We start from the raw sequence: 10,418 nt of genomic DNA, 5'->3' as shown, positions 1-10,418 counted from the left end.
GGGATGGCAAAACATGAGACACAAATCCTGTCTGCAGACTTGACCAGAGCGGGAACTGTGGATAATGGCTTTTAAAGTAACGTGATCTTAATTCTATAGTGTAGTCTGGAAGTGCTATAGGATCATGTGTATCACTAAGAGATTAGTTGTGATGAAAAGCCCATCCTTTACCAGCAGTGCTATCTACGTACATGGTGTAGTACAAGAGGAAGTTTATTCCTGGAGCACCTCTGCCTATACCTCTCCCTCACCCCTCAAGCAACTCAAACACCTGTTTTTTCTCTCTGCCCAGAGCAATTCTGTGTCTGCTTCTGATAATGTTGGGATCATCCTAGAGTTGTATGAAGTCTCACTTTTAAGTACCCGAACTTTTGAAAAGGTATTGTCTGAAATATGGACTTTACAGTTGAAATATGGACTTTACAGTTGAAATATGGTATAGAAAGCTCAGAATCAGATTGCTTTTGAACAGTCTGAGTCATGGGTTGGCAGTAGTGTCAGCTCTAGCTGACTTGCCCAAAAGTTCTCATATTTGTGCTGTCATCTTGGTACCCCTTTCAACAGTCTTCATCTGCATTACATACAAGCAGACAAAAGTACCATTTGATTCCAGGTTTATAGTAACTTTATTAAAATACAAAGCGTTTTGTTAGTAGAATTTAACAATTTTAAAAATATAAGACACTTGTGTATACATAGTTCTCTAGGGCAGGGAGTTACTATGAGTTTGTGAAATACAGATTCCAGACGCAGTTTGTTCTTGCTTATTCAGAGAAAAGCAAAGGAATAAGTAAAACAATTGTTTCACGTTTATCTCACATGAGGGTGAAACTGAAGTAACTTCTTAGAGGTCAGTGGGTAGAATAAGTCTTCCCCAGGTCCACGCTGAATAGGGTTTCATTCATAGTTACCCTGAATTACTCCAGGTCACCCCTTGGTGAGAGTATCCATACATCATCGTGGACTGAGCTAATAGTGCAATACTGCATATAATAATAGAAAGCCCAAGGATCTTCTTTTGAATATTGCACTGATCAGGTGATAGCCCGAAGCATACGATTAATTTACTTATAGATTATATAGGTATGAGTAACTATTAAATTATATAGCACCTTCTCAAACCCAGCACTCAACACAAAACATTCTGACCTCTATCAGGAGGGAGGTCTACAGTCATCCTGCTCTGTGGGAGGTCATCTTCTTCCCTACAGTATGTGAAACTGTCATTCACTCTTAAATACCATACTCGTCAGGACAGCAAGGATGAGAAGATTCATTCTCATTCATTCTACATTCAGTTGTAAATAAATATTAGCAAGCATTTCAGAAAATAAACAGTGTAACAGCTATAAAGTGAAGAAGTCAGCAGACGTTCAACTAGTGATGAACAGACTCTGATGAGTTTGTGTTTGTTCAGAGGTTTTATTGCCAATTAATAAATAGGAATTAAAAGCAGTTACTTAGGTTTTCTTCCCTGTTATGTGCAGCACTGATGATGATTCCATTTAGTTGGCCTTAGATGCTTGCCTAGGACAGGATTATTTGCCTTTGGTGGTACGTTTTTGGTCTATTTTCTTTATAGCAGACTGCACCCATTTCTGATCAGGGCTCACACAGATCTTGATACCTTTTGTGGTGATAAACCTGTAGGAAGAAAGAAAGCAAACCAGGTGGCCATTAAATTCCAGTCTCCAAACCCAGGTTTACTGTTCTTGGTTTTTATGCAGAACACAAGGAACCATGTGGTAAAACCATATCACACACTAGAGTTTGTAGTTGTTACTTGGAATAACAGTACTTAGCAACATTAGTTCCCTATTTATGGCATAGGCATGTATATAACATACATGGTTATGTGCAGAGATATACTGACATTTAAAAAAGGACCATACCTGATAATCTAAGATTTTATATGAAATCATGATGCACATTTACCTCCCAGGAGCAGATCCCAGATTTGATAAAAATGCATGTTCATGAGATCAAAAGACCAATCACAGCTCCTAGCAGGAGTCAAGAGTTGCCCTGGACTCTTCCACATGATCTTTCCCTTTGGCTCAATTCAGTGTACTGTGCTTCTGACTGCTCCACCCTGTCCCCTTGCTGAGATTTTTTCCCCGCCTTCTGGGCACAAAATATCTGGCTGTTCAGTGAGACTTCTGCCAGTGTTTGTGAACAGCATACATCTCCCAGCTCTCTGAGGCCCACCTCTCTCCCCTCACTCTCTCAGCTGCCAGGTGACTGCTTCATGGGGAAATTGGAAGGGTGACGTGAATTTAGTGAGTTGGTGTCATGACACCATGAAGTGTCTTCTGATGCCCTTTCCCTTTTTGACGGTAGCATGTTTGCATAGATGAGTCTGAAGGTGAACTGTGCTCTGGATACTTACATGATGGCATTTACTGGAACCTGTTGCTTTTCATAGCTGACAAGGTTTCGGATGTTCAGTTGCTGTGTAGACAGTCTTACACAACTGAATCTGCGCATGCGCTGACTTCCAACACTTCCTAGAAGGGGAAACATAGATAAATCAAAAAGGCAGTCGATACTATATTCATATTTAGCCATAATTACTCAATAAATTATGAATTCCAGCAGATTTCCAGTTGTGGTTAGAACATGAGCGTCTCATGATGTACAGCCACAATACCAGTTATAGAAGAGAGTTAAAGGTATTTTTTGTGATGCATCCTACCATCTCTAAAGTCTTATTGCTATTTCAGTTAAGATACTAATCTTCACCCATTCTCCTGAACACTTTTATAATCATTCTGCCCCTAGGGAGTCATTGCTCCATAGCAGAAAAGGTATTTAGCATCATTCACAATTAGGTCTGTATCATCTGCAAATAAGTGTCCGTATGGCACCTCTACTGGGTGATTTTCCAAATGCCATCTGAATGTGGATCAGTAATTCCCCTTACTTTCAAACTGAAGGAAAAGAAAGCAAGGCTACTTGTCTCACACTGGACATCCACAGCTACCATTAAAAAAATTGCTGAAAGAAAGGGCAGTATATCTGCCAGAAGACTAAGTGCTTTCATACTCTTGCTGTAAGTCTGGTTTCATAGGCAATGGAGTGCTACTTGATCCTCTCTTTCCTCCAACATTTTCATACATTTCAGGGAAATGCACTGGTGATTAATAAAGAGGATCACAATATCAGTGTAAAATTCTCTGGGCAGTTGTTACAGTACACAATGATAACTAAAATGGGAGCTCATTTAAGCGAGATAGAGTGTATATATATACATTAGTGAAAGCCTCCACTTGCTAGTTTCTGGTTTTCTCCCACCCATCAAAGACAGGTTTGAGAAGGCATGAAGCAGACTAACAGAACACTGCTGTATTCTGAGGTTTCTTTTTAAAGAATGTATAGAGAAATTGGCTTGAAACAGGTCCAAGAGCTGTTCAGGAACAACTTGCTAAATATAAAACACGCTTCACATAATCTCATTATCTGCAAGGTTTTCTTTGTTTGAAATATTTGGAATAGCTGAGACAAACACACATCAGCTTTTGGAGAAGCTGTAGCATAGCCAGTGCATGGGTACTGGCAGAGTAGCTAGTTCTTGAGATTTTGTTTGCCTGAAGGAATATCTCTTCTGATCTTTATTCAAGAGTAACGTGATGTATTTTTTGATGATTCATTACAAATACATATCTTACTGCCTCACTCAGGTTGGTTTTCAAAACGTGGCATTAAAAAGCTCAAAGATAGTCAAGCAATCCTTACTAGTCCTGAAAATACACTCTGCTACTAAACTATCTCCAGGGAATGCATGCCGAGAATACCAGAAGAGCTCCTCTCAGCCTGGGAACAAAACCAAACTGCTCTGTACCTCTAACTACCCTTTTTTTCTGGTGTTTTTTTTTCTGGTTCTCATTCTTCTTTCTAATCCTTTTTCTATCCATTGCACACCACCTCAGTGTGCTTTTTCAGAGTTGGTGACATTTATGGCAAATTATACAACCTGGAGAATGACATTATGAACTGGCAGCCTGTGATACGAAGCCACATGTTGCCGAGATGAACAGCAGTAGCATTAATCAACGTACAAGAATGTAGTATGATCTAGCTCTGGGGGCACTAGGTCAACATACTCAGTGTGTAACTGCATAATCTCGTGAATGCTTAGCAGGTCTCAGTTTGGTTTTGGTGTGGTTTTCTGAAGATGCCTTTTCTGTGTGTTTCTCTTTGCATATTTTTGTGGGTTAGCATATGGCTTGCATGAGTGTTTTCTGTGATTTTTATGTGCTTGCTTGCGTGAATCTGATTGCGTATAAGAAGACATGTGCCTGTGTGTGTATGTTCATGTTTTCGCATGATACGTGTAGCCTAATCCAAAAGTCACAGACCTAAAGATCACCGTAGACAAACTTATTTAAAGCATGGCTAATAAACACAGCTCATCTCAGTGCTCATAAATGGTCTCAAAGATGTTAAATCCTATGAAATCAGGAAGATAGAGAAGACGTTGTATAAATCCATTGTTCTCCTTTGCAGTTTTTGTTCATAGTTTGCCTGTCCATACCAAAATATTTGGCTAGATACAAGCAAATAGGCAATATGTGGTACAAAACTGGAAGAACTTTTTAAAATAGGGACATTAGAGAGATTAAGGCTATATAGTTACAGAAAGACAAATAGCAAAAATAAAAATACATATAAAAGTAGTATATCTAGTAAAAGAAAAAAGAATACATATTATTCAAGAAATATTTTTCATAAAATGTTATTAACCTATAGAACTTATTGCTGTATGGCATCAGTGAAATTAAAAGACATTGGGTGTTCACGGTTTCATGATTTTAAGATAGAGAATAATGCACAGAAACCCTTTAAGTGTTCTAAGGCACAGAAAGTCTCCTTGCATTAAAGCAGAAACCAACCACTAATTGACAGGACATCAGATGAAATCTCCCATGAAGTTGCCTTTCTTGCAATTCTGATCTGGATTTCTTGCGAGTTTTCTCTTATGAATCAGCTCTGGTTGAGAATGAATCCTGCTCATCACACCATTGGTGCAATGTGGAGCAATTACTGTCTTCCTCTTGGGTTGTAAACTTACCTTTCACCGTGTGCGCAGTGAAGATGCCAAGGCAGAAGATGACGAGGATAGCTGCAGTGAGGAGTTTCATTGCTGGTGGCTCCTTTGTCGAGACAGAGAGGAAAGTGGCTATTGTCAGCTCTCTTTCACAGAGTTTATATATTGCCGTTCACTGGTCAGTTCTTGTGTTCACTTTTGGGGCGTCATGGGGGGCCTGACTATAAGTGGAAAAAATTGAGTGGCGGTACTTTTTCTGGTGACAGAGAACCACCTCCTTTCCCCCACCCGTCCTTCACTAGCCCCCCTGTGAAGGCTTTTCCTGCTCAAACCCTGCTGTGGTTGCACTTGCTTCTGTGTTGCGAGTAGGGTTTATTTCAAGCTGCAAAAAGTGAGAGCTCTTGTTCTGTAGTGGAAACGTTTAATAAATGTTCCTGTCCTTTCACACCTCAATTTACAGAGCTGTAGCTAAGCCACACCACAGAGGCACAGAGTAACATTCAGAGTTACCTCTTTGACCAATGGACCACTTAAAAGGGGAACTGTGAGCTAAAGGATGATGGAAACAGGAACGCCTTGGCTATTTCCATAGTGGCTGTAGGTAGTTGGTCACTTTAACACATAGCTTTGGAGGGGCATCACTACTATTTCCTATGCATGGTGGAGCTTGTCAAAACTTCTGTTTTCTCTGTGATTTGATATGGACAAAGCTGGTATCACTATGAGAAAGAAGAGTGAACACACTCTTACATACAGCACTAGATCCACTAGCCCTCCTGCCAGTCAGGCATAACTAAAATACAATGGTTTCAAAGAGGATTAAGAGTTTATAATGGGTTTTGTTTGCTTGTTTGTTTTTGTGATGTGGTGTTTCTAGTATAAAGAATGGAGCTCAAGACAGTAACCAGGTAATCAGAGAGGCACAATTTATAGGAAAGAAGAAAAAAGTTCCTTGTACTTCCATGTAAACATGCTGTTGATAACACGTCTGTCAACTTGTTCCAGTTGTACCTCTATCAAAAGTATCCTGTTTTGCAGTCTGTGCTAGTCCTATTACCCAGTTTTAGGTGTCCTTGCTACGTTGTGGTAAGGTGGTCTGAGTTACTGGACAGGATTGATACATGCCAGTGGTGGACCTCCAGGCCACACATGAAGCAGCACCTAAGCTGGCATCATCATCCAGGTCCTCTTATGCTTTACACTCTGGAGCACTTCTGTGCCTGGCAGAAAAAGCCATGCTTTGCTAGGCCCACGGAGACCCAGCCAAGCCCAGTGAGAATAGGTAAGCACCAGACTGCCTGATGCCTGAGACTGTAAGGCAGTGGTGTAGGATAGCTGTCAGCAAAGCCTGGAGCAAGTGTCTATTTATGTGAGTCTGAAGTTTCCGCTGCTCTTATCTCCAGGCCTCGCCTCAGCTGGTTACTACCAGCTTTCCAAATTCTTGATAACATCAGTGTAAATTTCTTTGCATGGGAAAACACAGCATGTGGAAGTCAATTCCCTAAGATTCCTCAGGCGAATTAAGGTTGAGCTAAGAACTGAGCTCAAATACTTGACTCGTAGGCTGTAATGGCTGGTCTGTAACCTCAGGAACAGTCTGTAGGTCTTGCAGGCGTAGAACACACTGCTTGGTTTACTTGTATATACGTGCATATTCTTTGTTCCTTTTGGTTTGATTCTTTCATCTCACATATACCATGCAACTCAGGAAAAAGCAAGGGCAAAAGTAGACAGTAAGCAGGTTTAAGGTATGTGCTGCTTTACTTGAACGCCCGCTAAACCCACTTGGAACACTAATGTAAGTTGCAACAAACTGGAAGCCAAAGCTTCAACCAAAGCCCCTAAAGGGCATCCCTCATGCCACACGGGGGAGTAACCATACTGACTTCGGTGGCACTACTGTGAAGTCTAATGTTAAGTTTGTGTCCAAGCGGTCTAACAGCCTTGTGTTTTGATGACCACTGCCTGAAATCACCACTTGAATGAGATAGTCTAACGTTTTGGTACTTGGCAGCTTTGAGATGCAAGATAGCAACTTTGTCATTGATGGTAGAGAGAAGTTTTCTCCCCATTAAGAGAGGAGATGCTCCTCCACTTCTGCTCACTGATCTGGTATGTACATGTATGTATACGCTCACTATCTACAGCTTTGAGAAGAAGGGTTACGGACTGTATGGAGCATGAGCCAGAGGGAAAAAGTCAGTCCTTCCCACAGAAGATTCTGCAGGTTCTAGATTCATCCCTGAGGTGTTAGAAAGCCTGATGCTTCTTCAGTTTTCCACTATTCTTAAGGTGGTATGGAAAAATTGCCCTGCGGCGAGTTTTTCCCCTCTTCATAGTTCTCATTTGCTGTGGCCTCCTGGGCTGTTGTTCCGTGTAGCTGGCTTATGTCCAGTGCAGTCTGTGTTTTGGAGAAGAGTTCTGTGGGCTGGAGTCCCACAGCCCTGTCTGTGGATATTTGGTGATCTCTGGTGTTCTAATGTTGCATAATGCTCATTTTGCATGAACTCTAACACCAGGTGTGCACTGCCTCTGTGCTGTGGCAAAAGTTTAGTGCAACATGATCAGCCACATGGTCTTTCTGTTTTCTTGCTGGTAAGTCATATTAAAAAGACAGCTAGTAAGTGCCCAAAGTACTTTTTCTATTAGTGCTTCTCAGCTCTGTATAAGTTGAATGCTAACGATACTTGTCCCGGGGCTTGACTGCCTCTTATATGGCTGCTTTCAAAGCATTCTGGAGTAAAATGATCATTTGCAGCTTGTGATACATCCACAGATGAAACGGACTGTATGATTATGGAGTTCTCTAATAGTTTGTAAAGTCTGAACTGTGGATAAAGGTGACTAACTTTCCCATGATGATTCCCAAAGCTTTGGTTACAAGTATGATGTTGTGTGCACCATAAGAGCTGCCCTTTCTCCTCCCCTCCATGTCTCATGTTTAACACCTGCACTGGTAGCTGAGAGAAAGCAGGTGCAGACAGTGGATATTGTAGGTATGGATGTGTAGATACATCAGTATGTAACCTCTGGAGCCTGCTCACATGCAGAACACCACAGGCTTTGAGTTATTCTTCTAGGCTTCCTAAACAACGTGGGTAGAGGCTGGGGCACACAGCCTTTGGAGAGGACAGCAACAGCAAGCTCCTGCTTGAGGAGTTCGAAGGCTCTCCGAAGCCCTTCAGTCCCTGTTCGCACAGAGCGGCCTGCCTCCATTTCACCAATACAGTGGCTGGGGCACAGAGAGGTGAAGGGACGTGCAAGACTTCTCACGCACAGCAGGTGCCGAAGTCAGGGCCTGCTCTAGCACAGCTCCTAGCCAACTGCTGAATGCAACGGTTTTCTTCATTTTTAACAAGGTCAAGTAATTTTTACTGAAATAATTGTTGTATATGCCTCGTTTCATGTCAGCAACCCTGCTGAAGGAAATGAAATATGCAGCGAACAGAGTGTTAGGCCTAATATCAGAGTCTACCAGGGTAAAGAGTCTGAAGTATTGCATCTTCTCATACTGTAGTTAGCTTTCAAAAAAGAGAGGCCAAGATCTTCACTAATAACTAAATTCTTATGCACTCTTAGAAATGAGTGTCTACTGAATGTTCAGCAGCCCCTTGAACATGAAGATGTGTCAGCAGGTCTTTTGAAGACTAAATCAAGGCATTCAGTGACTTTAAGAGGGGACCTAAGAACCTCAGCTTAAACACGTAGGTATCTCAGGCAACTGTTTTTAGGGTGGGAGATGTCACCCTCAGGAGATATATGTCTGTCTCTATTATCTACAGAAGCAAGATATGCGTGTATCACGGTAAGTGAGAGAAGTTTGGTGGGATAAACCTGACCCTAATGTATTTTGGGTTTGTGTTGTTTCTTAACAGTTGGATTACTGGTTTAAGTATTACCAGCAAGTGACATCCAGCTGTGATATTTACATGACTTTCCTTCCCCCCTTCTTCCTTTGTTTTTCATCACTTGTGCTCGTAGATTTCATGATGATTTCATAGGTACTTCTGGCATTTAATTTCACTTTCTTATTGAAATTGCTGTTGTCCTTCCCACAAGGCTTGTTAGTTCATGCTCCATAGTTCAGCATAGCTGAAACTATTTATTTTTAAGCTTGCATCTGAATTCATGGCTGCTAAGCAGCACAAATTAGGAATATAATAAAGACCCACGGAAGTCAGTATCCCACTTGAGTACCTGCTTAATTTTTTAGTTAGATCTGTGCATTGAAGTATGTTCAGCTGATGACAGAATTAGTGTGATTTAGGAAGTTTCCGTCCTTCACCTGGAAACAGCATTTTATGTTCAGTCTTCTTCATTCATATTGTAATGGAGCAGAAACACACACGTGCCTGGTGTTCACATCTCAGCTGAGAGACAATGGCTTTTAATCCAATTTGACCACTTAAATAACATTTTTAATAACTACTCTGTTTTGTGCTGGTTTTGGCAGAACTCCCTTTAGAAACCCTATTAACGATGCTTTCTCTTAATCATAATAGAGTTTTTGCTTGTAGACCATCTGTTTCCACTACCATCCTGCCAGCTTTTCCCTTGTCCTGATAACATGCTCCTCCCTTGATGTATCATGTGGTTTTAAATAACTTAGTTATATCAAAATCTTTCCTTCAGTCATCCAGCTTGAAGCATTCAGATACATAAAATTAGACTGAGAATGGTTTGGTTTGAAAGGCACCTTGAACCAAACATATAAATGCTACTCTATAGTCTATAGTCAACTCTACAGTCAGCTGTAGGGAGGCATGCACCTGTTTTGCTGATGTTTTAAGCTGATGAAACAGGAATGTGGCATTCTGCATATAGCAGAGGTCTTTGGTCTTTCTTTCATTCAGTGTTGATTTGGTGGTTTGTTTTTTTTTTTAATGAGCAGTTCTAAAGTCACCCAAGAGTTTACAAGAGGAAGACTCTGATCCCCATCTTTATAATCTTAGTCTTGTCTGTTTTAGTTCTTTGTGAGATGCATTCCAGGAAGCTAACTAAATACCGTGGAGTGCTATTGCTGCAGAGAATCACAGAGGTGACGATAGCTCAGTTCTGTGAAGGTATCTGAATATTGTGCATGCTGAAACAGGAGCCAAATACATTTGGCCATTTGTGGAATATTCTCAGTCCATCCTATTGCTTTTTTCTTCCTTGTTTTGCTTTGGGGTTTTTGTTACTTCTTTTTCTGCTTTCTCTTCCTCAGCTGTCACGTAAAACAGAGACTGCAGATTTTATGTAGCACTTCTTTGTGTGCGTGCCCTATCTGTAGGATCAAGGATGTGGGAGCCAAGTCTTATTCTGTTAGTCTTCAGGAGAAGAATCAAGCCTACTGTGTGAAAAATAAACATACTTCTTGGTTAACCATTGA

General features: G+C 41.0%; 1 protein-coding gene across 1 annotated transcript; it reads right to left on the bottom strand.

The window, feature by feature from the left end:
- Nucleotides 1-1,538: 1,538 nt before the first annotated feature.
- On the bottom strand, nucleotides 1,539-5,141 carry LOC104292295 (lymphotactin-like). Its single transcript, XM_009891645.1, has 3 exons — nucleotides 5,072-5,141; nucleotides 2,390-2,507; nucleotides 1,539-1,644 (listed from the first exon to the last, which is right to left on the bottom strand). Exons 1-3 carry the CDS (start codon nucleotides 5,139-5,141, stop codon nucleotides 1,539-1,541), a joined length of 294 nt encoding a protein of 97 aa, XP_009889947.1.
- Nucleotides 5,142-10,418: the final 5,277 nt, after the last annotated feature.

The sequence above is a fragment of the Charadrius vociferus genome, unplaced genomic scaffold, assembly GCF_000708025.1.
Source record: "Charadrius vociferus isolate BGI_N301 unplaced genomic scaffold, ASM70802v2 scaffold329, whole genome shotgun sequence".
Lineage (NCBI taxonomy): Eukaryota > Metazoa > Chordata > Aves > Charadriiformes > Charadriidae > Charadrius > Charadrius vociferus.
The sequence above is the reverse complement of the archived record's forward strand: the minus strand, read 5'-3'. Positions and strand labels throughout refer to the sequence as shown.